The following is a 27,449-nucleotide window of genomic DNA, read 5'->3' on the forward strand; positions in this document are numbered from 1 at the left end:
AAGCACGTCAATAGATTGGAAACACAACTAATAAATTGCGCCGAGTTTAGTGGTGTTTTTAGTACTTAAATCTAAATAATACTTCAATCGGGGATGTACTTTGGACAATGTCTTGTGATCTTGTTAGAGTTGAACTTTTGGTCATTTGTTAACCGTATTGACCGACGTCTCAAAATCTTTGTTAAAAAGAACAGAAAAAAAAATTATGATCATTTGAAAGAAATAAGGTATAAGAGGAATGCAAAGAATCACCCATCATCCATATGAGTATGAGGAAACAAAAAGATTTGAGATAAGAAGCTTAAAGCAAAAATCTTCAAGATAAATTATAACTGGAGAGACCCTCTCGGCTACAAAACTAAGTCAACTGTACAAATAGACTATACGGTACATTAAGAATGGAACACTCTAGTGGTGATAAAATTGCTCTTCAATGAATCATGAAAAGCCTCTTTTTTTTTTCAATCCAGCTCTAATCAAGAAAACCGGAGAGCCTCTGAGCTGGACAGCAAAAGAATATTTGCAAGATAATTATTAGACTTTTCATGGTTCAATGGGGAACACTTTCTCTAAGAAATTGAGGAAACGTTTCGAATAAATCTTGGGTTCAATTGCAGAGATCGACATGGGATCAAACTGCAAAGATTTGTAGGTGTGCTCCAGTTTCTTTTTCATGTTGTACTCTTGCAGTATATCAATTATTCCGAGATATAGAACAACATCATATACCTCAAAGAGTTCAACTTGGACTGAAGCTGAATCATCCTGCATGACTTTTTGGTTTGCTTGGGCTGGCATGTTTACACCTAGTTGTACCCTTAACCTGAAAAAAACTGAAAGCTGTTAGGCATTGGGTGAATTCTGCTGGACAGCAAAATAACATGATAATGGCTCCTCATTTTCCTGAATGATACTGACCAAGGTATATGAGAAAACATTTCATGCTTGTAATTTTTTCCTCGTACTCACTCGCACCAAAATGTAAGAGATTTTACCAAGACACTTGACATTCAAAGATCATTGCGTAGAGAGAGTAAAACATTTGACAGGTGCGTGGCAGAGGAAAAAACATGTCTTCCCGTCTCTCTTTCGTTTTTTTCTGCACTTAATCTGGAGTGTTTTGCCACATTCTTTAATCAATCATATCAATAGGATAAATCTTAACATAGTAAATGCAGCACAGTGTGATACCAACATTTCTAGTGGATTCCTTGAAGTGAGAATTCTGCTATGCAGTACAAGCTAGCAAACATGACGGACAGTCAAATAGCCCATCTGGTGCTCTTCTTTCTATTCTCCACGGATCTGACTCCTTTCTCTGTAATTCTTATTGCACGTTTATTTTTAATTTCATTCGACTCTCCCGGAGATCATAATATGGTCTTCTCTCTTCTTTCACCATCCTCCCTCTTGCTTGTCGTATTTTTTTTTATATTAACCTATTCTTTGCCCCTGCTGTTGTCCTATATTACTTCCAATCATCTATCCACCTGTCTCTCTATACATTTCCTTGTTTTCTTGTTTCTACCACTCACCTGCGACTTAAAACTTTCATGGTAGATTTTCTTCTTCATTATTCTGATTTTTTCCATTTCTTGACAAGTAACAAATATAGATTCTCACGAATTTCTCTGCTTATCTCTACTTTATCTCACAAGGAATCTGTTTGGACTCCTCTCATTCGTTTATCTATATCAGTGCCTCTCAGAAAATTCTACTGCTTGTAAATCGTGTTTTAATTAGATGGGCTGTGACAGTCCACAATTTTGAGAAGATTAGAGATTAATGCATGCTTATTAAATAATGTTTGTCCGCATACTTCTAATGATGGAAAAGCATCCATGTCAGTCCTAAACAAAGGATAAGAAGCAGATGAGATTACCTTCCAGTACCAGGCAAAAGAAGATCAACCTCCTGGTCACCAACGGACATGGCTCTCAGTGTACTTCCTCTAATATGAGGACCTGGTGTAACGTTGACAGAATTGGGTTCATGTGTTACTAAAATCAAACCTCTTGGTGGAATTGAGAGCTCCCCCTGAGATATCCCACCTTAATGCATTGAAATAAGAAGTCAATCAGCATCGGTGTAACTAGAAGAAGGATGTCATTGAGCATAAAGAACGAAGATTTCAGAAGAAAGTTAATCGCCATTTTCATGATCCCCCAGAAATGAGAACCGACATGCACAAAAAGAGGATAACTGGGAATTGACCCAGAAAATAGAGTGGTAACAACTCATACAGGATTATACCTCTCATTAGGTAGTCCCAAAGAACGATAGGACCAGAAAGTAAAGAGGAATAGGCACAATTAGGTGCTGCATAACATGGACTTAGTGGGAGGCCAAGAAAAAACATATGGAGTTCCAAATATAACTATTTTAGGTCGAAAATAATAGTACCATACAAGAAATCTGTTACTATCCTGTGTAAACCTGGACGGCCACAACAGAATAACCGAATTATGTCAAGAAACCTCAAGTCAAGACATGAGCACCTCAAAAATCACCCCGGCTATGCCATGGCATCATGCGGCAACAGTTCCTATTGCATGATATTAGAGTAGCGGGAATTCAGCACCTAGACCATCCTTGGGTCTTTTACTAATCAAATTACCAAGTCTATTTCTCAAGTGACAATTACTGAACCAAATTAGAAATGATGTAGATACTTTCTTTTAGTGAGTTAACTTTCGGATTTGCGCCGTGGAAACAATCATGGTAGAAAATCATAAACAATGTAAAATGGGACGGGAGAGAAAAGTTATCAAAGGAGAAGTAATCAATGTTCCTAGAAAAAAGTCCAGGTGCTCAGCAAACAGAAGCTGAACTGTAAGAGCAAGCTAAATTCCCATAGCAAAGAGAAATATCAAAAATCTGGAGTTTAGCATAGATGAAATTCAGAACATTCTGGAATGTATGCTTGGCATGTTTCCTACTAATTTGCACAATGAGATAAATGAGAGTAGAATAGTCTTATGTATTTGCTATTTCATTTTCTCCTTGAAGTACGGCCCTTCCTGGGACACTGCATGACCGCGGTATGGTTCGTGAACCAAGCTACCTTTTTAATAAATAAAGAACAGTTCAACATATTCATCTGGCAATTCAAATTCACTAAAAGCACAATTCACAACCATGTATGCTTCAAATTGAGAAGCTAAGGTAGTATGACAGTTTCATGCTGTCAGCACTCAGCAGACCAAAAGGCAGAAAAAATTCAAGATCATGGTCAATCCAGACAATTTCTCCTATAGACAATCTGTACTAACATTAAGTGAGGGAAGAGACTACTTGTGTCATCCCCTATGGAACCTGCACCTCTCGAGTCCTCAAGATTGTCTCATGGACATACTTGAAAGTTTCTACAACAAATGAAAAACCAACAGACTTTGTTTTTTCACACAACTAGTTGTGCTTGTATCCTCTGGGCTCTGGCTTCCTCAAATGGTACAAGTAGACTCACTTTTTATGAGAATTCACAACTACCTATTAACGCGATAAGACGAGGTTTTTAATTTTCAAATGGCACATTTATCCATACATCAAAATCACTAAGAAAAAAATGCTAGCTTTCTATCAAGAGCACTTCTTTCTTGACCACCATCTCTCACAGTGCTTGCAGCTTGGTAGTGTTTGTCTAAATGTGTCTTATAGGAAAAGAAGAATTATTTTTTGATGCTAGACAGAAAATTAATGAAGTAGATCCTCAAGGCAAAAATAGGGAGCACGTCCATCTATAATAACTACCTCCCAAGGTAAGGGTAAGGTCTGCGTACACTCTACTCTACCCTCCCCAACCCTCCCCAGACCCCACTGATGGGATTACACTAGGTAGGTTGTTGTTGTTGTTGTCCATCTATAATAAGGGCCTTCAGATATTTAAGCAACATGAAAGATGGAATTTTGCTAGTTTAGAATACAACGAGTGAAGCTTCCTAAATAACGCCAGAAGTACAACTATTTTAAGTGATCGATCCATTTACAACATAACAGAAGTCTATTTGCAGCAGCCTGGGGCATGCTCATTAAGTTGGATGGTGGGCGTCATCCATAAGAAAGGGGTATGGGTGAGAGGAAACATAGAGGGACATCCATTTTATGGTTACAAAATGACAGTGTTGTGATAATCTTATAATGTATTAACCTTATTCCCTTATTATAGCAATTAACCATCAAGAAAGAGAAAAACAAATACACTGGAAAATCAGAAATACTGTTCAGTTGAGATAACACTGTATGAAGATTAGACCAAGAAATAAACTTTGCAAGATGGGTTTTACCTTCAACGTTATCGGGATTAGTTTCGAATTTGTGCAGAGAATCAGGTGGCTCTAAAAGAGACATTAGATTCTCAGGAGCTCTAAAATGTAATCCCAATAGAAGGCTATAGTCTATAATGTTCTGAGATTCCAAAAATCTGCAGTCTAAAGATAGTTGTCTGCAAATAGAAAAAAGGAGAGCTTTAGTTGATCAAAAAGGAAAGAGTTGGGGGAGCAACAAAAATATTTAAACCAAGGACAACTTGTAAGCACTGAACTTTCTGTAACCAACAAAACATTAATTAATCAGGAAAAGAAATGTATAGTCCTGCATAATTTATCAATGGCATTCATGATAGCCATAAAAAAGGAGGAAAGAGAGATACGAGAAGATAAATTACATATGAAAAAGACATTTGCTGGGAACCAAAAAATGTTCTATTTTTCTTTTACAGAACTAATAATTGAATTGGTCTTTTGAGAACAACACATACTCTTGATTACCTATAGAAACTCAATCAAAAAGTAAATTAATAAATTACTGCCTCAATCCCAAATAAAGCTAGGTATTTGGGTGTAAATTGTTATTAATAAGACTATAAAAGATTCATCATAATTTGACCAATTTTTACGCCAACTCTGAACCTACTACAATCTTCCTCCTTAACCTGGACTCAGGCGGACTACACTTTGCGAACTAAGTGGAGATATCCAATTTACGAAAAATAATCAAAAGTCCACCATCCTCGACACATTAGTTTTGGTTTACAGTAGTAGTTTTAAATTATTGCTCCATCTAACCATTCTTCAAAAGCTTCAGAAGTCGACCATCACATAGAAGAGACTACAATGAATAAAAAAATTTAACTCCAAACTGAAGGGGAATACCAAACCAAGACTTACTTGAAAAGTGCCTCACGTAATAACTTGTCCATATGAAACTCATATGTTAAATCGAGATCTTTTAATGTAGTCGTCTCATCAACCCGATCTTTCTTCGTAAATCTCCCATGAGAAGAACCTTTTAGATCATACCGGCGATGTATTCTCAATTCAGTACAAAACATATTCCCCATAACTACAAAGCGTACCTGAGAATGAAATAAGTAAATACTCGACCTGAATGATATGAGGAAAATGCATAGCAGCAAAGTACAGTAGGACTTGCACCTGATCACTTACCTTTTTTCCACGTTTCAATGATATCCTGTGCACCCCAAAAACTTTTGTTATGAGTGTGTTGTCATATTCCTTTACATGCTTATAGTAATCAGGAAGCATCTTGAGAAGAACCTACATGATGTTAAGATAATCCATTTTACCAGAAAGAGCAGTCCTCTTGGTGAGAAAACAACACTGTTCAGAATGTTTTTATTTCACCACCCATATGACCTATCACACCATAGAATATGAAACTTGCAAGGCGAACATCACTAATTCTTTTGGTACTTCTTTCATTTCTTTCCATAATGATTTTAAATGAAAAATCATATACTAGATAAACAACTTTTACTTCCCAGTAACTAAGTCAAGCTCACTTGCAGAAACTGAGTTTAGGGTCAGAGCTTCCACAAAAAAAATAAAAAATTATCCATGCATAAGCTTTGTTGCTTATCAATAAGAGAAACGGAGAGAAAAATCCACACTTATGCTATGTTTGTTTCAGGTACTAAAATAGAAGTGAAATGTTTGGATTACCTTCCCGAAGAGCTTTTTGATTTTTTCCAAAAACGATAATATGGAAAGATCACCTTTATCCTTTCCTGAGATACCGAACAACTAGTAGATAATCATACTACCTAGGAGATGAACCCAGATAGTTTCTCCTTCATCCCCCTTAGCCTTCCCCTCCCAAGATCTAAACATCGTGCTATAGGCACCCCCCAAAAATGAGCAGGCTAGTCTCCCCCCCCCCCCCCACTCTACCTCCTCTCTCTCTCTCTTTCAAGTCAATGTAGAGAATTTTTCAGGAATTAGGATGAAGGTGGTATATGGAGATAGATGAAGAAACGGACACACATGTAATTTAAAATGCGAATCATGATCTTGGCTTGACATTAAGAGATGTATTTAATTTCAAAATCTAAGGGCAACACCTAGCTGAATTTTGAGTTAGTATGAAGATCAGAAGATATGTAAATGTTGGAACAGTAAGTGAATGAGAAAAGGTAAAACAATTTAGTATGTGCAAACCTTGAGCTCGGACTTCTTTAAAGTCTTGATCACAAATCTATCATCACGAGAAAGATAGAAAAGGCTGCCACTCTTTCCAGGAGATGAAAGTTCTCTCAGACCATCATCACCACAGATGGACATCATATAGTCTGCAGCATCCAGCTTGAACAACTCTCTCAAATATCTGAACATGACATTTTAAAGTCATAGAAGTCTGTCAAAATCTACAGTAACTCATCAAGAACAATAAGAATAAAGAAGCCTGCTAGAAGCTTTAGCTTATATGGAGAAAGTAAAATATAAATGTTCAAGGGTGGCAAATCCATATACTTCTACGCTTCTTAGGAGATGGCTCAGGAGGCAGGAAACTAAAGACCCATGGCACAAATACACTATGCTAATCATAAAGTGAAGAATCAAGTAAGCAACTTTCAGGATGAAACAATCCAAAAAAAATGAATAGACAGCAGCAGAGCCCAATCTCTTTTTATGTATTTCCTTAATCTTTTTTTTTTTGGTTAGGAGGGTGGAGAGCACAGCAGGATAGGGCAAGGGATAAAGAAGGATATGCAGCAAACGCAATGTAAAGATTCATAGTGATTGAAGCAGCTTGCTTTGAAGATGGAAGTGCCTTTAGGTTCTACAAAATTTGTTGATGAGGGGAGTTGTACCAATAATCAAAACACAGATACAAGTAAATAATAATGACTAAAAACCTTGAAGCAAAATTTGCATGCCAATGCAAATTTTAACAGGAACCTTCTTTACATGATTTTATCAAACCAAGTAGAACAAGTCCCTGACCCTTCCTAGTATTTAAGCAACTAATCACCTTCATGCCTCAGCCTAGTTCGCCAAGTTATTCAGCAGCTTATTGAAGTAGTCAGTTCCCTATCCAAGAGCTATTACAGGTCTACTCCAAAACTGTAGTTTGCTCCCACTCAGAAAGTCTCCATAGTGGAAGAGTGTATAAAAGGAAACTACCAAGTAGCAGATACAAAATAAATTTGCAAGTACCTGAAAACCATAGGGCAATAATCCTTCCAATAAAAATCAAGAGAATGATGTGAAGGTGTAAATTGGGAGCCGTTCCTGGGAAAGTACATTTTGATTCTTGCCTGATCTCCAAAGTCCGATTGCCTCACTTCACGGATAGGCACAGGAGTGATCTTACCAACAGAATACCTGTAATTTCAAATACCAAATAAGCAAATAGTTCTATGGTATCAAGTGGGTTTTACCACTCATTATCAATAAAAAAGGACCATGACGTACGCTTACCTGATACCAAGTTGCAAATTAAGCATCAAATAATAGCTCTTACGACCTTCAAGAAAGTCCACACACGACTTCCTCTTTACTTCTTCTGCGTGAAATTTACGCCGCTGTTTACTTTTGCGAGATAGTCTACTAATATTTATAATACTTTCTTTGATTAGGACTCCTTGCGTGTATTCCCTTTCATAAGCTACAGACCCTGTTTCCAGAAATTCCGTTTTGTCATCAAGAGAGTTTTGAGATAATACACTTGATGAATCACAGGCCATCATGTCTCTACTGGAATCATCGAGAGCAATGTCTTCCCCCGGTAATGTAGTCCTCTGTGATATGCTTCCTGAATTTCTAAGTAAATTATAGGAGATTCTCTCCGAAAAACTACGCTTCACTTTAGGTTTCACAGACTTTGAATTAGAGGATGAAATATTTGAGAGCCGCCTTTTCTTCTTCTCATCATACCTTTTGCTGCATTTTTTCAGAAAGCGATGCTTACTTCCAGCAGGATAAAACATTCCATGTCCATCTTTTAGCCCTTTAGTCCACACCCCAAAGTAGTAACTTCCATCAGCAAATCGGTAACAGCCTGACCCATGTCTTAAACCATTCAACCAACATCCATCAAAAAGATCTCCATCGAACCATTTCATAACACCTCTACCGCACATTTTTCCATCTTTCCAGTTCCCAATATACATGTTGCCATTACTCCATGCATATCGGCCACTGCCTTCGCATACTCCCTCTTTCCAACAACCATCATAAATATCAGAATTCTGATACTGCTTTCTTCCTATTCCATGCTGGGTATTCATCCTCCAAACACCTCTGTATATTGAGCCATCAGATCCACTAAATATTCCAAAACCATGGAGGTAACCTCCAGAGAAATCACCTTCATATGAAGCTCCAGAAGGCCAAACAAGCCGTCCTTCTCCGGTCATTTTTCCTTCTTCCCAACAACCATCATAAACAGATCCATCTGACCAAGTGTATTTACCTTTTCCATGAGGAAGCACCCCTTTGAAACAACCCACATAAGCATCTCCATTGGACAAGACCATTTCAGTGATGCTGCATATAGAATAAAGAAATTAAGTACTCAATAAAAAGCTATGTGGGTGACCCACATAAAAGTTCATGCTAAAAGAACCAGTAGTACTTGCTTATAAATGGATGGATTAAGGGCTCCAATGTGTTCGTACCTTCCACTATCCTCCATGGCCAGTAATAATCACCCTGACTTGTTCACAGTTCCTCAGTGATAGTCAACGAACCCATCTAAGGTGCATCTCTGTACATGAAATAATCTGGTGAGAAACTTCAATGATTCTTATACCTCATTAAGCACATATTCATGCAATGACAAGAGCAATAGCATAAGAAGCATCCATTTCAAGTAGCATAAGCGCACCTATACCCCTAATCACTTTACAGATCTAGTTGATAGCACTTGTTATTCAGTAGATTTTTTTTCATTAGTTAATCTTTTTCTTTTCTTTTCTGCGAAGCACTCTAAAGAGTAAAAGTTTTATGATGAGTGAAAAACAATATATTATATGCACTGCAAGATTAGTTGGCATAAGAAGAGAAGTTGAGGTGAGACTAGACGAGATTTTTGTGCTTAAAGCAAAAAATTTATAATTCTAGGCTCGATATTCTACGAGAATGGTGTGATAGATGAAGAAAACACACAGAATCAAAATAGTATGGTTGAAACGGAAAATTATTAATGGAGACCAAACTAAGTGGAAGGCAAGTTCTATTTGATCGTTTGTACATGAAATGAATGTTGGACCTCTAGGGTCACTAGATGTCCAAAATATTCCCAGTATGAACGTCGCAGAAATGTGAATGTTAAGATGGATGTAGAATCATATAAGATTAGACAAAAGTGAAGATGATCACATTTCGCAAACACCTTTTGGACAAAAAAAAAGGATCACATCAGCCCTCAGGTGTGAAACCATGGTGATTAAAGGTATTAGAATGGGATAAGGTAGATCTAAAACCACATGTCTATGATCTTTTCAAATTCACATAGACTTGACGAAAATAGCACATAATGGAAGAAAAAGACCCATATAAGAGATATCATTTAGTTATAAGGTTTGATCACATCAGTACAAGTCTTTAGGTTCATACTAGCTACGAGTCTTTTAAATTTTATTTAGGATTTGTCTATTAGTAGAAATAAAAATAATTTCTCATGTTAGAGAACTTAAATTATTGAATATTGGATTGACACGGGGTCTAAATGGAGCGACATGGATAATAAGAACATGTAGCCAACCCAACTAACTTGGGATTGAGGGGCATAATTGTTGTTGTTGTTGTTAGCTTTTTCCAAGTAAGTTTTTCATTCAACAGATAATAGCACTAAACCATCTGCTGCACATGCCAATGGAAGGGTAGAAGAGAGAAGAAGAGACAACAGCAGAACCTTTCCGCATATTATCTTGTCTACTTGTAGTCATCACTTTTTGCTGCCTCCTCATTGTGACGGATAAAATGAATTAAAATATCATACTGTCATCCATTGTCCAGACACTTCAAGAACCATAAAATATCATTTAAAGGATAATCTACAAAATAATATGGACACGGCAAGTAATCATTCGAAAAGGCAGATTCTCATACCAGGATTAAAACTGCCTTAAATCCAGGCAGTACTTCAGGATAACCTAACAACAGACTAGTACAAGTCAATCAATTGTACACAACTCATTCTATAGAAATTAGAACCAAACAGAAGAAATTTAACAGCATTACACCCATATTTTTGCTCCTAATCTTCTCTGTATAGGAATTTAATCAGTCTAAACTTCGCTAAAAACTTACAATTATCTTAACAGTTGACATCAACTTAATTCCTCAACAATAATATATCTCCTCAATGAGTGTCCCCAGATACACATAAACATTCAATTAATCCAACGAAGTCATCAATAGACTCGAAACTATATAATTTACTCAATTACATAGCACATCAATTTCACATCATCTGAGATCGCAAAACAACTCATTATTTAAATCAAACACTGTTAATGATAGTAGAAATACACGAAATTGAGCATCAAATACCGATGAACTCACCTCCAAACTGCACCGGTAACACCGACCGATCGCTGTATGCTGAAAATTCGTCAGCTACCAGAATTTTAACCAAAACAAAGTTTAAATCGATAGCGATTTCGAATTGACAGTTGAGCTTCTTCCTTGAAAACAACTGCCAAAAGTTCACCAACTTTTTTCTAGGACGTTACCTACAAGATGAAGAAAGCTCTTTGTATGAAGCTTTTAAGCGTTTTCTGCAAATGACCTGAAGAGATTTCTGTTTTTACTTCTTTTTTTTGGATTTTCAGTTGACGGACAGTAGCCTGAAAAAGAGATAACTCAAAAGATATTTATAGTGAGGCGTGAAATGGATTGCCTGTCGTCCGTAAAAGTGATGGCTCCACGTATTTCAATACTAGTAGAGAAATATGAGAAGTAGCATGGGCTGAATTGTAGCTGATTTTGAACGTTAAACTGGTTCTCATGTAATAAAGTATTTATACTACTCATATAATACTTCATCCATTTCATATTAATTAACATGAAAAGAAAAATCATACTATTTTTAATACTCCATTAGATACCTGCAAAGTAATTATGATTAATTTGATTAAATATATCTTTAATTAAAATTTTCCTAAGGGATAGGTTAGGTCACATTGGTCACTTAAATATGAAAAAAAGGAAACATTAGTTATCAATTTTTTTATTTTTATATGTCTATTAAGAAATTATAAATAAGAAGTAATTCTTAACCTATTTCAATATAATAATTATTGTTTATTTTTAATAATAAAAAAATTATCAAGTATTTTAGGATGAACATTCTAGTAATGTTGACAACTAATACAAAAAATATTACTACTGTAAAACAGTGTGAATTTAAGAATTTAAAATACTGAAATTTTGAACAGAAAAGAGATTTTAATTAATTATTATTATTATTATTATTTAAAAAGAAGGATTTGATTCCTCCTCTGAACGAACAGCTCGGATGACCTGGAATTACGGAATCTTTGTTTGCTCTATGTTGAGGTTCACACGAATTCTCGTGGAAATTTTTTAATTACCTGATTTTTTTTCCAATACTTTATTTATTAGTTAGCATCAAAATATTATACTGGTGTTATTAAATGTGTTAAATGATTTTTTTTCTGCTATTTTTAATTGGTTTAAAGTATTTTTTTAACTCTAAAGACTAATATATACTTCCTTCTGAATAAATTAATTTCTGACACTTTTCTATGTTTCAAAATGAAAAAAAATTCAAAATTTAAAGATGTATTAATTATTATTTGTTTTCAAAATTATTTTTCTCTTTAATGATTTTTGTTTTGAACTGTCTCTAGCTTATGAAAAGCGGTGTGCCATATCTCAAAAAATTATTTATTTTGTAATGGGGAGAAATTTTTTACAACATTAAATCGTATTTTAAAATAATAATAAGTTGATTTTCAAAACATTGATCCTTGAACTCCCAATCTACTCTTCTTTTTCTTCTTTTTTATTCATGCACAAACTATGATAACATGCTAAAATAATTCATTGTAACGAATATTATCTTTCACTAAAAAGATATGATCTTTCATTTGGAATATTGTCTCTTTGAAAATCGTACTATGGTGCTTCTTCTTCTTTTTTTATTTTTTTGGTCAGGTTTATTGGATGTATTATAAAAGCTTTAATTATTATTATTATTAGTAGTAGTAGTGCTTTATTAAATTGACTTTTGTCAAGTAAAAACATCTGGAATGGTTCTAGAGTAGTCCTTTTGGCTTTGGATAAGAGTAGCGGCGGAACCATAGGTGGGTAAGGAGTTCAATTAAACCTCCTTTAAAAATTACAAATAGGATAATTTATACTATTTCGAAAATTAATTCACAAAGATAAAAATATTCAAGTTCATATAAGCAAATCACAAATTCATTCATGTGAAATTTTAATTCACTTTAATATCTCAGTTCATGTTCAGTGCCAATTAAAAACATAAATTTTTATTTGAATTTCTGAGTCAGCCATAAAACGAGACCATCGTATATGTAACAAATATTATCCAAGCAAATAAAAACAAACATGACAGTTCTTTTGTTCATTTATTTGGCCTCTTGTTTTTTTTTTCTCTCTTTTTGGTTAATGGAAGTGCGTCAATATCAACCAAATGTATAGTGACAGTTCTTTACACGTTAAAAGGGAAGTTTATTAGCAACATGACTAGGTAACAATTTTTTATTTTTTCATTTTTCTCTCTTTTGTTTTGGTTGGGTTATAAAAGAATATAAATTTGTTAGGTGACTCTCTTTTTCAACAAATATTTTAGGTTGTTTACACATCTTCAATCAAAACTAAAGGGGTACAGCTAGCTGAATTTGAAAAGAAAAAACAATTGTTGTTTTTCCAATTAATACTATACCAACTGACATATCAATAATTCAATATGCTACAGAAGATTTTTATTACTACTATTATTTTTGTGAAATGACACCTTTATTACTTTAAGACAAAAACAAAATGACAAAGTTTTGGGCAATGCATGTGAATCTACAATCTCCAATGTTTTAATTCGACGACATCAAAGATGAATCCAAGTACTTTACAAATATGAAATGAAGACAAAAAAACTATCTTTGTTTTCGTTTTTGGTAAAAATTGTTGGAGGTGAGGAGGGAATAGTCTCTTGAATCAATGAACAGCGCTTTAAATATTTTAAAAATTTTAAAATTTTATATTCAGTGAAACACTTTTACATAAATTGAGAGAAAATAAGTATTACATAAGTGATGTATTCATTAAAGGATTCTTGGAAAAATATATTATCAAATGTCAGTAATTTCAGCTCGAAATCATCAAATCTAACAGAGTGAATGTATCAAACTAGAAAATGCACTAATATATATATAGAGAGAGATGAACTCACCTAGCTAGCTATCTCCAAATTAACAGTGAACGATCTATCGCGAGCCCAAGAAATCCTCAGCTGAGAAAATTTCCAACGAAAACAAAAGTTGAAATCGATATATATATATAAGGCATAACTTATTAAACGTTTTGTGGAAATTAAATTTGTATGGATTTTGTGTTGACGGACATTGACCTGATGGGAAAGTATTTATATTGACGTGTGAATTGGGGGGGAGTTGTAGGCCACCCTTAAACTGCTTGCCACGTAAAGTACCCAATACCTAGTGGGTATTTTCGGAATTATAAATTTAATTACTCCCTCCGTTCTTATTTAATTGTCAAATATTTCCTAATTTGATTTTCCTCTTTACTTGTCATTTTTGACAAAAAAGTATAGTGAGTAAATATATTTAAAACTCTATCAATTAATAGAGATAAAATAATAAACTCGTTATATCAATCATTGTTTTCTTAATAAGTGTGTTAATTTAAAATTTGGCGAATAAAAAAAGAATAAGAGTAGTATTTAAAGGGGGATATGAATTATGATGATGATTCCTCTTCTTTCTTTTTTTCTGATCCAACAACTCACATGACTTTGAATTTGGAATTGTGGAATCTCTGGTTGCTCTATGTTAGAGGTTCACACGAACTTTTAGTGGGGTCTTGCCATGAAAAAACTTTATTTAAAATTTTTAAATTTGAATTTTTGTTTGGACATGCTTTTTATAATAAATATTTAGAATTTGAATGTAATATATATATATAGAGAGAGAATAATTTATTTTTAAAATAAATTACAAAAGTGAAAATAAATTTTTGGGTGTTTTACTAATTCCAAATACAACTTCATATAAAGTAAAAAAAAAAATCTGAAAAAAAAAAGTGGAAAAATGATCTCTTGGCAAAACGGATCCTAAATAACACCATATTTTTTTTCCGAATGTGTTCTTTTTTTGTCAAAATGATTCTAGTATTATTTAAATGACAAAAAATGGTTCTAGTATTATTTAAAGTGTTAAAAGAACCTTTTTTGTTAGTAGTACATTCAAAAATAGTTTTATGTATTTTTACTCCCTCTAGGCTCTACTCCATATTAGTGAATTGTTGGGAATTTTTTCATAGTTCAAAATAAGTTAATTTTTAAAAATTCAAGAAAATTCTTAGAACTATTTTTCATATTTAATTATTTTCTTAATGAGGTACTTAACTACTTTACATATTTCTTGGAGAATAGTTTGAGAATAATCAAAAGGGTAATAATGAAAAATAACTTTTGATTTATTTCCTTAAATATTTTTCTTAATGGGTGTGTCATACTCAAGGGCGGCTCAAGCATTTTGATGGCCTAAAAATAAAAATAAAAATTGAAGGCCTTTAATTTTTTTAATAATAATTAATAATACATTTTTTATTTAAAGCGTATTCTTCTAGATTTTTTTTTAAAGATACAATGTTGATACTAATATATTTCTTAAAAGATTATTTTGAGATGCAAAGTTATATCTTTGTTTATATATGATTTTTTTTTTTACTTTTTCTTTAAATAAGATTTTTTCATTTTAATTTGTTTGTCTAATTTTGACTTAATATAGAGTTTGAAATTTAATAAGAAAGTAAAAAAAAAACTTTTGACTCGTAGTATTAAACTGAATAGTCAATATATTTTTTGTTTTATTTTTATAAATATTTATAATAATTTTATTATTGCTAAAAAATGAAGGCCCATGCTTAAGCTACAGAACTCAATTGTTGGGCACCTTAACTAAAGGAACCTCAAATTTGGGGGCTTAAGGCAAGTGCCTTATTTCTACTTGCATAGAGTCGTCCTTAGTCATACCCAACAATTCACTTAATATAGAATAGAGGAAGTATACGCTAAAATAGTACTACTGTAATATGGAGTAGCTTTTTGTGCATTAAATTGTATTTTAATTATTAAGAAATTGATGTTTAAATTTACATAAAAATTAGATATATTGATCCTTAAACTCCCAAACTTCTGACTTCTCTTTCTTTTTCTTTTTCTTTTCGAGTGCGGAATGAATTAAGGAATAAATTTATTCATGCACTAACTATGATGATAATTGATAACATAGTAAAATCATATATTGTAACGAATATTATCTTTCACTAAAAAGATATGGTATTCCTTTGGAATATTGCTTCTTTGAAATTGGTATTATGGTGCTTCTTCTTCTTTTTCTTTTTTTTTTGAGTCAGGTTTGTTATTGGATGGTATATAAAAGCTTTAATATTTCTTTTCCTTGGTTGCTTTATTAATTTTATGACTAAGGGGTGTGTTCTATACATAGGAAAACATTTTTAAAATTTTTAATATTCAATTGTTCAAAAAAACTGGAAAATATTTTTTATAGAAAAAGTTCTTTAATATGAGGAAGTTAACTTTCTTAGTGAAAGTAGGAAAACGTGATAATTATCAATTATCACTTTAATTAGGACAAATGATTGACGTAAATGTTTTGTCTAGCTCCTTTGTGGGAACAATTGATGAGATGAACAATCTCTTGTGTTTTCTGACTGGACATATTGAGCCTAGCTAATCTATTTGATCAGTGAAGAAAGCTTTAGCTATTTTGATTTTTTTTCTCGGTCTAAATCATGATCAACTAATATGTATCCACATTATATGAATTTTATGAATTAGAAATCTCTGATTAAACAGTGATCTTATTTATCTTATCTTTTAGTAGTGGAGCATACCGATCAACTACACGCATGTTTGATTGACTTTTTGTTAATTATTTTATATGATTCCCAACAATTACATAGTGTTAGCAAACAATCAACCTTTAGAATTAGATTCTAAATGATAAAGCAGGAAAGATGATGAGGCAATTATCATAGTGTAAAGTCTTGTCTTTAATTTTACCATCCGTGTAGTCGACAATATAATTAATTCCAGCACAAAAAGGAAAAAAAGATATCATGAGATTCTTTTGCAAATTCAATCAGTTAATCATGAGGCGATTAACATGTTCCCCAATAATTAATTAAATGTACTATCATAACCAATGTGTGTTCTAACTTCCGATTGTAAAGTACTCCACTTTAATTGTCTAACAAAAACACAAAAGCAACGATTTAGGGTGTGTTCGGCAGCAGGATTTTTATTTTTTATTTGGGGTTCTTACTTATTTTCTTGTGTTCAATAATTATTTGCAAAAAAATATTCTTCTAAAATATTTGAATTGTATATAATATAGACAAATATTATAAGGGTGGGGGTAGCTAGGAGCTATAGGGGTATGAGTCAAGATCGATGAGGTGTGTTGAAGGATGAGGGATTCATAAGGGGACACAATCAATGTGAATATTATTTGTGGAACTTATTTTTCTTATTTCCACAAGAGAATCATTTTCCAAATCTGTTATATTGATGAAGAAAAAATCAAAAAAATTGAAACATGTCAACCACTGATATGATGTGTCAAATATCGTCCAAGCAAATAAAACAACTTGAAATCCAATTCATATGATCATGAGGTGCTCCTTTATTCAGGTATTTGGCCTTTTTTTTCTTTTTGGTTATTGGATGTGCGTCAATATCAACTGAGATATATGCTGTCACAATTCTTTACATGAGATTTTTCTTTTTTAATTTGGGTTATAAAAGATTATAAGTCTGTTAGGTGCCTCTCTTTCAACAAATATTTAGGTGGTGATTGTTTCCATTCGTCATTAATAGTCCATAGATATAAGTTACTCATTTTAGGTGGATATTATGGATGTAACTAAAATTTATTGATCTAATTGCCATTGATACCATGCTAAACAGATATTAGTATAACTCATTAATTAGAATTAGTTCAAAAGGAGGAAGATTTATTCAAGCCATATAAAGAATCCCGAATCTTGTATTGATCTAATATGGAACATTCTCATCACGGTACATAATTGTAAAATTATGTTTTAATCGACCATTGCTTGGGTTATTATTATCATCACTTTAATTAAGATGAAAACGATTGACGTATATGTTTTGGCTCCTTCCTGGCACAATGCATGAGATGAACAATCTCTTTAAGTCAATCCTAGAACTTTTCAAATAGGAAAAGGACACGGGAAAAAATACCTGTGCTTTTTTTGGTTCCTTTTGGAGGTCGTGGCTGGGTGAGGAGGGGGCCTAGCTAGATATTTTGGATTTCTTTTTACTGTCTAATCATTCCGTATTCAATATTTGTAGATCGATTAATATGTATTCACATTATATTTATATACTATTGAAATATCTTGTTATTCTCTCAATTTAAATTTAGAGATTTCTAATTAAAGAGTGATCTTATCTTTTTGTGAATTACTATATATGATTCCCATATTGACAATTACATAGTATTCCCTTTGTCTCATATTCCCTCCATTTTTATTTATATGTTATCATTTTAAATTTTACGTGCATTATAAAACAAAGTAATTTTACTATTCTACCCTTATTTAATATTTTTTTAAAGTCAAATTTTCAATCAATGAACATGAATTAATTTATTTTGATTAATTAATTTGACCAATGGACATGAATTATTTACTTAGTTTTTCTATATTGGTCAAATATATATTTTCAGGGCTAATAACTCACAAGGATAAAATAGGAAGAATATGTCATTTATGCATTGATTTTGTGAAATGACAAACATTAATGACCATTTAAATAGGAACGGAGGAAGTATTAGATAAACACTTTCTATTTTACACAGTGATTAAAAAATCATTGATATATTAATCAACTTTACTATTTTGCTTTTTGTTCATACCAATGCACATATACTTAAGCTAGACAAAATATAAATGAGTATAGAAAAAGTTAGTATTGAGAATTGTTCATATTCAAAAGGTCATATTAATTGTAGGGATAAAATAAGAAAAAAATAATTAATTGTATCCTAATTTAATAAGTGATCAAGTAATATGAGATAATTAATTTTAATAAGTTGCCTATCTAATATGGGACGAAGGGAATATTAGCTTTAACAATCCACCTTTGGAAATTAGATTCTAAATGTAAAGCAGGAAAGATGATGAAACAATCATAGTGTAAACTCTATCTTTTACCATCCTTTTAGTCAACAATTAATTCCGATGGACAAAAAGGAAAAAAGATACGAGATTCTTTAGCAAAATTCAATTAGTTAACTATCATGAGGTGATTAATTAACATGTTCCCCAATAGTTCATTAAATGTTTCATAAGGGGATTTATTTTTTTAAAAAAAAATTATGAAGAGAGAAAAAACTTGTAAAAGTATGCTCCAATTGTAAAGCAATTTTCATCGTCTGATAGAAACACAAAAGCTTGGTCAAATACTTATTTTGACCCTAGCTTTTATTATTATGTAACACCCCCAAAATTCTTCACTAAGATTCGGACCCTTCTTCGTATACGTGTAGGATCGAACCCGACTATTGTGAAGTGTATGCATGAGTTAGGATGAGCTCCCAAGGAATTGAAGAGTGTTAGAGGTGATGTGGGGTCACAAAGAATCCCTAGAACCAAGCTAAGTCCAAAGAATTCGTCTTGGCTAAGTTTTAGAATAAGTCCGTAGAAGGGGTCGACTTCTAGCGATCATATCTTTTGGAATATGACGATCTGGGTGGCCCATGACCTATTAAATTAAAGGTCTTCGAGTCTTCTTTCCAACGCCGTCAAGATTGTAATTTTTGGAGTTCGGAGTCAAGAGTTATAACTATCCTAAGATAGACTAGTACTGTAGGAATTTCAGACCTGGGTGGCAACTGCTGGAAGCCTGGGCTTGGCGCCGCAGTGGCGCGACGCGCCACTATCGCGCCAGCAACAAGCCTTAGTAATTTGGTCCCTGGTGCGGCGCGCCACTACGAGATGTGTAGGGTTTTCAAGCCTATTTTCCAGAATCAGAAAATATAGGCTTGGCGCTGTAAGGGCGCGACGCGCCACTATAGCGCCATAAAACAACCTCAGTAGTTTGGTCCTTGGCGCGACGCGCCACTATCAGATGTGCAGGTTTTAAGCCTATATTCGACTTGGCGCCGCAGTGGCGCGACGCACCACTATCGCGCCAAGAGTGTTTTAGCCGTTTTTCCAGATTTTTGGAGGAAGGGCAAATTGGGCATTTCCTAAATTATATATACACACTAGCCTTGGACGTTTTTGGACCATTTTTCAGTTCCTCTCTCTCTCTAAAAGCCCTAGAAATTCCCTCTCTTCTCCTTCAAATCTTTCTCCAACAAGGATTGCCTTCAAGAACTTCAAGATTCAAGCTTTCCATTGAAGACCCAACATCAAGGTTTTCTTCAAAGTCTTCACTAAGGTATGTAAGGCTACTCAAAGCATGGGTTGAGTCCACCCATGTGCCCTACATTTTCTTTGAGATTTATTGTTCATAAGAATGAAGTTTATTGATAGAGTTAGGTCCAAATAGGTCATTTTCATCTATTACCCTAATTTCTATTATGTTGATGTTGTGGAGTTAAGAAAGTGATGTGCTATATGTTGGTATGAGTTGATTGAGATGAGAGGTCGAACATATATTGTTAATTTCTTAACTATGTTGATTATGATAAAGAATGTTAATGTTCTTAAATATGTTGCTTATCTTGAATTGTTGATTTAAAACCTTGGAGTTGTGATGAGTCCCAAAAGATTTGTTAAATGAATAGAGGAACGATCGGATAGGTTTGTATGTTGTTATAAATGCATATTTAATCTACTCTTGAAAGATATGATTGGGATTGATCGGATAGTATGATTGGGAGAGGTTTGATTGTGATAGAGTTGATGAGCTGACAAGGTTGTAAATGAGACTTGTCGATATGATTTGATTGAGTTGATTGGATGGAGTTTTATGAGCATTGAGTCTTGGGAGGAGTATCGAGCACCGAATTAGGTAAGAGTAAGTAATAACTCGAATCCAATAACTATGTCGCCAAACGTAGGAGGGGATTGAACCGTTAAAGTCGGATGCTTTCCTAAAATTATTGTCCTGACATTATAGGACTTGGTTGGATTGGATCCATGATTGGTTGATTCGTTCATACCCTGGCAAAGTATGAACGGACACGGCAACAACGTCGATTTGTTGTACTATCACTGGCTCATAAGTGATGGTTGTTGGATAAGAGAAACTCTTCTCATATAGGTCTTGATGGTACTCTGAGTCGGATTGAGTTGAATTGTACGTGAATGGTCCCGTCTATACCATATTCTTGTTTAGACTTAGGACACTTGATTGAGTTGTTCTTCTTTCTGAGTTGAGATTCCGAATTGGTTCGATTCTTCCTGACGTGTTTCGTTCGGCCATTTTACATATTCGTACATTCCATGTACTGACGTCATTTGGCCTGCATCGTTTCATGATGCAGAGACAGGTACCCGAGATCATCAACCGGCGCACCGTTGAAGATCCCCTTGCCTCCGATCAGTTGGTAAGTCCTCCTAGTTTCCGGAGGGTGCCGAGATTATCTTTATAGCTTGTTTTGTCTCCTTTATTTTTTATTATTGGTAGCCATGAGTTTGTCATTGGCACCTCCTAGATTGTTAATAGAGGCTTCATAGACTAGAGTGTGGGAATGATGATTCGTTCGCTTTGACTAGTTTTATTTCTAGCTGATTATTGACTTGATAGTTGTTTGGCCTTTGGCCCTATATTATGGATAGTATTCCTATGATTGAGTCTTCCGCTGATAGAATGTGAATGAATGAAAGTGCGACTGGACCAGGTGGTTCGCTTGAAGGCCAGAAATGGCTTTCGAGTGCCGGTCACGCCTAGGGTACCCTCCCGGGGCGTGACATATTATATCTGTCTCTAATTTCTTAATTGATTTTGGTGAAAATACCCAAAATCAATTGAGTATATACAGTATAGATGCGACATTGAAAATGAACGGGACCGTACAACTTATAACTGTGACCATACAGCAACAAATGTAATGCTACACAAATTATTTGCGACTTCTACGGTTGGAGGAAATCGATTTTCCCAGAGGAGGAAAATCATCTTCATTGGAGAAGACCTTATTTTCACACTTTGCAAGATTGTCATTTTTACCATCTCTCAAATGGTGCCGATTTCTTGAGTTGTCTGATGATGATGATGGAGATACAAGACGCTCGATTCCTGAAAGCTCTGGATCAGGAGTATACCTATATGGCAATTTGCTAACATCCATCTTACGGAAAGTGATGGAAATTCTTCACACACAATTGGAAAAAAAATGGTGATATATATCAGTGAGATAGACAAGATAATTGCACAACATGAGCCAAAAAAGTTGACAAAGGAAAAATGTGCGCCATCATAGAAGAAAGAAAACAGGAAAACAACCTTTTAGCTGGAACACTAGGCACACAATGTTTAGCAACATCAGCTCCATTACCATTGAGAATGAGCACTGACCTGCATCAAATAAAAAGGGGGGGGGGGGGGGGAATGTACATATTTCATATGTGAGAAGGCAGAGCAGAGATCGAATTGTATACGGTATAACAGTTTAAGAAACAAAAAACAATGTGTTGGTGGCGTACATACCCGAGTGGAAGAGGTAAGGAGAAAGGACCAGAGAATTCTCCAGGATTAATAATCTTTAAGGTTGTGCCAAAAAGTATCTTACATTCTGCCAAGAAAGATACTGTGCAGAAAGGTCGAACAAAGTCGTGATGATCAATATGAGGAGGAATGCAATCACCCTCATCATAAATATTCACGATACAACTATCAGGTATACACGACGTAGGCAAAACATGCCATCTAACCATTCTCTTGATCATTTTCTTGAATAAAGGAGGCAATGGATCCACCAATTCATCTCTAACAATGCCCGGCGGATTACCATCTTTGTCCTGTTAAGGAGGGTCAATGTATAAAATGTTGAGACAAAACTGAAAAAGGATTAGCCATGTAGTATATATCTCAAAGAATCAATTACTTAATTACCACTGCATAATTATAACAACAACCAAATTGTATGGTCACACGGCCCTTTCCTCGCATCCACTTTCTTGGTTCAGAATATGTTCGCGCTGCAAAATGTCAACCAGAAAAAAGAAAGAAAATGAAAAAAACGTTTTTCTAATGAGAAGAAACATTATTAATCAGTATAGACATCTCTCTTTCTTACATTTCATGCAACTCAAGATGTAATATGGATGTATCATATACGACCAAATACAAGAAAGAAATAACGCGGTAGCTCTCCAACATTCTTCGTGTTTTGTAGCTATTACTCTAGATGTAGACAGAAATAAATAACCATACTAATAAACAGAATTCAGAAAACAAAACTGAATGAAAATTACCTCTAAGTTGTCGATTCTGTCCCATTTTCTGAAGTGTGTAAACAAGCTCGACTATCTCCTTTTGCTCATCAGGATTGAAAACATTAGTGTGAAGCTCAAGCCCTTTAAGCACATTTATTTGCTTTTCATTAACGTTCTCATAATAAACAAAATCCTTTCGCCTACCAACTTGGCTAAATCTAATGAACTCTTTCTGATCCTCCAAAAAATCATTGCCTATGACTGATCTACTAGGTCCATCATTTCGTTTAATCTCAAAATTTGAATGATCAAACACTGGTTGTTTGTTGTTCATCGGTGTAGACAAGACACTAACGAATCGCTTCGACCTTCCTGAGTTAGTTGATTCACCAACTCGTGGAGAGGGTGTATGAACATCAGAATTCAGCTTTCTCTTTGGTGAAATTACATCATCAGATGAATCCCTCTGCAATAATTCTGCAGAACTTTCTGCAATATTAACATTTGATAATGATATTTCATCTATACTTCCTACAAAGTTAAAACAAAATTATGTGATATTTGAATAATAATAATCATCCTAAGCACCAAAAGATAAATCACAATGACAGTTGTATTTTACCAACAAAAACAAAAAAACCGAAGTATAGTAGCCATTCCATAGATTCTCTATCTGAAAAATCACAATCTATGCTTTAAATCAAATTATTCAGAGATCTTAGTGGTTCAGTTGGTTGGCTACCTGAACTTCACCTTGTTGGTAAGTGTTCGATTCCTCTTCTTGTAATCCCCTCCGCGTTTTAACCTTGCCCTTGCCCTACCCCGATGTAATAAAACAATGAATTAGAGGGGATCTTAGTGGTTCAGTTGGTTGGCTACCTGAATTTCACCTTATTGGTAAGGGTTCGATTCTTCTTCTTGTAATCCCCTCCGTGTTTTACCTTGCCCTTGCCCTTGCCCTACCAGATGTAATTAAAAAAATGAATTATTCAGAAATTTAATTTCTACTCAAGAACTCGAGTGTGTTTATTTATTGTATCTTTCTCGGATTTCTCTATCTAAAAAAGATCTTTTTCTATACTTTAAAATCGAATTATTCAGAAATTCAATTCCTATTCAGGACTTGTAGAGTGAGGAATTTCTCTATCTAAAAAGTCCCTATATATCAAATCCGTAGAGTGAATTTGATCTCATTGGCTAATTATTCACAAAACAGAACATCAAGAATTCAACCATTGTTGAAATTAAATAGACAAAGATTGATAATTAATCGGAAAAAAGAGAATAATTGTAATTGCTTACTTTGATTAAGATTGTTTACACGAGCCTCTATAACTTCTTCACAATAAGGGCATAGCCCTTCACACAAAACTTGAACAAGTTCTTCGTGCGATAATTTCTTTAACGTAGCCTTGAAATCCCGAGCCTCCGGCGACCATCGGCTATAATCTCCGGCCATGAATTGACCCAATTTTTATTTCTCCGACCAATCAGATTTTTTTTTTTTTTTGATAAATTAAGGAATCTATGGATTATTATAGGAAAGTCTTAGTCTTTGCCTCTTTTGGACAGGAAAAACTGAAACCCAAACAGTACTGTACTTGCCAACTTTGTGGGCTTCTTACAGCCCAGATGTAACAATATCTACTACTAATTTTTATTTTTTTTTAAAAAAGGTTTTATTAGTTGTAGCTCAATATTCACTAATTTGCTGGAAAAAATTTAGATAACCCTAGTTTAGAAATTAATTATTTAGATACACGTTAATTTATAATATTACGAATTTTATCAAATTTTAGACTTCGGATACATGTATCAGGCACGTCTAGATACATTTATCTCGAATATAAAAGATTAAAATTAGGTGTAATTTATGGTAGATGTATTTATATGTATCTGAAATACATAAACAAATCTTGTTCGTCTCTCTCCCTATTTCAGCATATCAAGTAGCAAAAAATATATATTTAAGTGTATCTGACTTAAAATCTAGTATAAAACTATTAATTAGTGATACAATATGTAATTATTTCAAAATAATAGAAAGAATTAATAAATATTATATGAATATTTGTGTTTTATTTTGTTTTTCTACTTGTGTTATTAATGCCGCCTCCTAAATTCTTGCGTTATAATTCTTAATATAATTCCATTTCAGATTTTAAAAAACACAAAGAATAATCTCACATAATTTTATCCTTCTTCGCTCGTAATTAAATTGTATCTTCACTTTTTAGTTATAAAATTCATCAAAAGAAAGAACACGTAGCCTTCAAGAATTCATTGATATACAAATTTATCATTAATTCAGCAGTGTATAAATATTATATAACAATATATTAAAAAAATGTATATGCTTACACAATACCATATTCATTACTGAAAGTACTTTTATAAGAAAACACTTATAAGAAAATACACTTATTAGAAACATTTTTTTGAAAATTTGGTCAAATAATAATTATTGCTCAAATGTGATTTTCAAACTGATGAATCAAACACAGAGTTTTCTCACTAGAGAATATCTATATTTAGAAAGCACTTTTTTTTTAAAAAAAAATAATTAAAATAAGTTGATTTTTAGAAGTTTCACCCAACAAAATATAAATAAAAAGTAAAAAAAAAATTAATATTGAGTTATAACGAATGTTTTTTTTTTAAAAGACTATGACTCATGAAATATGTTAAACTGAGAGCGGAAAGAAAAGTGAGTAACATAGAGCAGATAACGGCCCAAACCCAATTTAGAGAACCAACTTTTTATTTAATTGTTTCATTGGTAAAAAATATTTGAAAAAATTACACGAGATGACAAACATTATTAGTTTATTATTTTATATTGGTATAGTTTTATTTTATTTCTATTTATGGGTATATTTTGCTGAGATTTGTTATAATTCGTTTGTATATTTCGCTATACAATTCATGTATTGCGTTTGTATAATTCGCAATTTTTGAATAGCATTTGTATATTTCGCTATACAATTCGTGTACAACGTTTGTATAATTCGCTATACAATTCGCAGCTTTTGTATATTTCGGTATACACATAATTTGTGGGTATAGCGTTTGTATAATTCGCTACAGTATTTGTATAATGGAAAACATAAATTTGCCATTATAAGTAATTAGAAAAACTATACTCATATAGAGTTATTATGCTTAAAAGGTTTGTCATATATGAAATTTTCCTAAAATGTTTTGTCCTGTATTTTGCTTATTTGCCACTTAAGTGTTTGATAAAGAACCCTATGAATAGTATTAGGAGTTGAGAAAAAATAGTTGCGTCATAATTGCAAAAATAACGATAATTTAGATAATTATGAAAAATAATGAGAAATTGCTTTCAAAAGTCTTCTTTTTTATTTTAATATCATGTCAAATTAAATGATGTCACATAAAATAATACGGAGGGAGTAATAATAAGAGAAACTTACATAAATAACTACATTTAATGGGTTATTGAATTTGAGTAGCTATAAGTATCATATTTACTAATAATGGCTACACTTTCTATCTAAAAATAGCTAAATGTATGTATATATAAATATTTTTGGTTAATTTATACAGATATAAAATATTAATATATTATGCATTAAATAAGGTAATATCAATTACAATAACTGACTTCCTATAATTATGTTCCTAAATCCCTCAACTTCCCATTGTTAATAACAACTACAATTATAGAAACTCCATTTTTGTTGATAATGTTGAATGTTTGATTAAAAATCATTTTTCTGTTAGCAATCTCTTTTTTTTTATTTATTAAATTAGAAATTTAATAGTTAACTCATCATAAATTTTGACAGTGAACATGTAAGAAACTTAAATGCTGAAATTCTCAATATATATGAATACATTCGTATCTAAAAATACAAGAAGAATTGGTGTAACTTTTTCATTCAAGTAATATTGTTATGACAAACATTTAGTTGTTTAATATCCATGATACTCATTTTTTACTAAGGCTGTTGATTTTAAATATTTGTCTACTAAATATTTTTGTTTGTTTGCATACAACAGGACTAAAATAAAATATTTATATATAGTGGAATATATTGATACTTTCATGTCTAATAACAACTTTAGTTTTCTCTTATTTTTTTTTACAAAATTCAACTAAAATCCTCTTATCAAACTATTACTCATTTGAATACTTAGATATTAGATTTGTCAAACATTTTTTAATTTAATACTTGTATACTAACGTTATTTAAATTGCATTACATACATTAATACGTTCTTTCAGCATTCAGGAGTTTGCCCTTATTTCAGTTCTTATTTAATACATTAACATGACTGAGTATTTAGAATAATAAGATACGTTAATACGTTTATGCAAATATTTCTCATACCAAAAAGACATGACTCGTTTAGTTTCTCCTTTTTCAAATTAATTCAAAATAAAATTCCATTGCCAATCTTTAATCAAGACTCCATCTATAGAAAATAAGATGATTTCATCAAGATTAATTAAGTACTTGAATTGTTTAGTACTCCATTAAATAGAAATTTACCCCAAAAGAAAATTAA

At 32.9% G+C, this 27,449-nt stretch overlaps 2 protein-coding genes across 6 annotated transcripts; both read right to left on the reverse strand.

Moving 5' to 3' along the window:
* Positions 1-230: 230 nt before the first annotated feature.
* Positions 231-13,740, reverse strand: LOC129885843 (phosphatidylinositol 4-phosphate 5-kinase 8-like). Of its 3 annotated transcripts, none has more exons than XM_055960289.1 (11): positions 13,684-13,740; positions 10,809-10,978; positions 8,918-9,006; positions 7,719-8,786; positions 7,455-7,622; positions 6,456-6,621; positions 5,445-5,555; positions 5,166-5,353; positions 4,284-4,441; positions 1,883-2,051; positions 231-823 (listed from the first exon to the last, which is right to left on the reverse strand). In XM_055960289.1, exons 3-11 carry the CDS (start codon positions 8,932-8,934, stop codon positions 544-546), a joined length of 2,325 nt encoding a protein of 774 aa, XP_055816264.1. In that variant the 5' UTR covers positions 8,935-9,006; positions 10,809-10,978; positions 13,684-13,740; the 3' UTR covers positions 231-543. The 3 variants fall into 3 exon arrangements, with proteins under 3 accessions (XP_055816264.1, XP_055816265.1, XP_055816262.1); XM_055960290.1 differs by lacking the exon at positions 13,684-13,740 and adding an exon at positions 10,353-10,396 and having other exon boundaries at positions 10,809-11,091; XM_055960287.1 differs by lacking the exon at positions 13,684-13,740 and having other exon boundaries at positions 10,809-11,091.
* Positions 13,741-21,399: 7,659 nt separating this feature from the next.
* Positions 21,400-24,474, reverse strand: LOC129885844 (RNA demethylase ALKBH9B-like). 3 transcript variants are annotated; one of them, XM_055960291.1, is made up of 6 exons: positions 24,216-24,474; positions 22,953-23,444; positions 22,591-22,676; positions 22,186-22,496; positions 21,982-22,053; positions 21,400-21,848 (listed from the first exon to the last, which is right to left on the reverse strand). In XM_055960291.1, exons 1-6 carry the CDS (start codon positions 24,370-24,372, stop codon positions 21,599-21,601), a joined length of 1,368 nt encoding a protein of 455 aa, XP_055816266.1. In that variant the 5' UTR covers positions 24,373-24,474; the 3' UTR covers positions 21,400-21,598. The 3 variants fall into 3 exon arrangements, with proteins under 3 accessions (XP_055816266.1, XP_055816268.1, XP_055816267.1); XM_055960293.1 differs by having other exon boundaries at positions 22,953-23,390; positions 24,216-24,473; XM_055960292.1 differs by having other exon boundaries at positions 22,953-23,402; positions 24,216-24,473.
* Positions 24,475-27,449: the final 2,975 nt, after the last annotated feature.

Source organism: Solanum dulcamara, chromosome 4 (genome assembly GCF_947179165.1).
Source record: "Solanum dulcamara chromosome 4, daSolDulc1.2, whole genome shotgun sequence".
Classification (NCBI taxonomy): Eukaryota; Viridiplantae; Streptophyta; class Magnoliopsida; order Solanales; family Solanaceae; genus Solanum; species Solanum dulcamara.

What these genes read in the sequence shown, in the direction of transcription:
- LOC129885843 (XM_055960289.1), bottom strand. An exon ending in TAAAGAAGTCCGAGCTCAAG is followed by an intron (nt 5,556 to 6,455) that starts GTTTGCACATAC and finishes AACATCATGTAG; the next exon opens with GTTCTTCTCAAGATGCTTCC. An exon ending in CTTTTGCCTGGTACTGGAAG is followed by an intron (nt 824 to 1,882) that starts GTAATCTCATCT and finishes AGTTTTTTTCAG; the next exon opens with GTTAAGGGTACAACTAGGTG.
- LOC129885844 (XM_055960291.1), bottom strand. Translation starts at nt 24,372, where the DNA reads ATGGCCGGAGATTATAGCCGATGGTCGCCGGAGGCTCGGGATTTCAAG. An exon ending in ACAGAATCGACAACTTAGAG is followed by an intron (nt 22,677 to 22,952) that starts GTAATTTTCATT and finishes GACATTTTGCAG; the next exon opens with CGCGAACATATTCTGAACCA. An exon ending in CCTAGTGTTCCAGCTAAAAG is followed by an intron (nt 21,849 to 21,981) that starts GTTGTTTTCCTG and finishes TTGTGTGTGAAG; the next exon opens with AATTTCCATCACTTTCCGTA.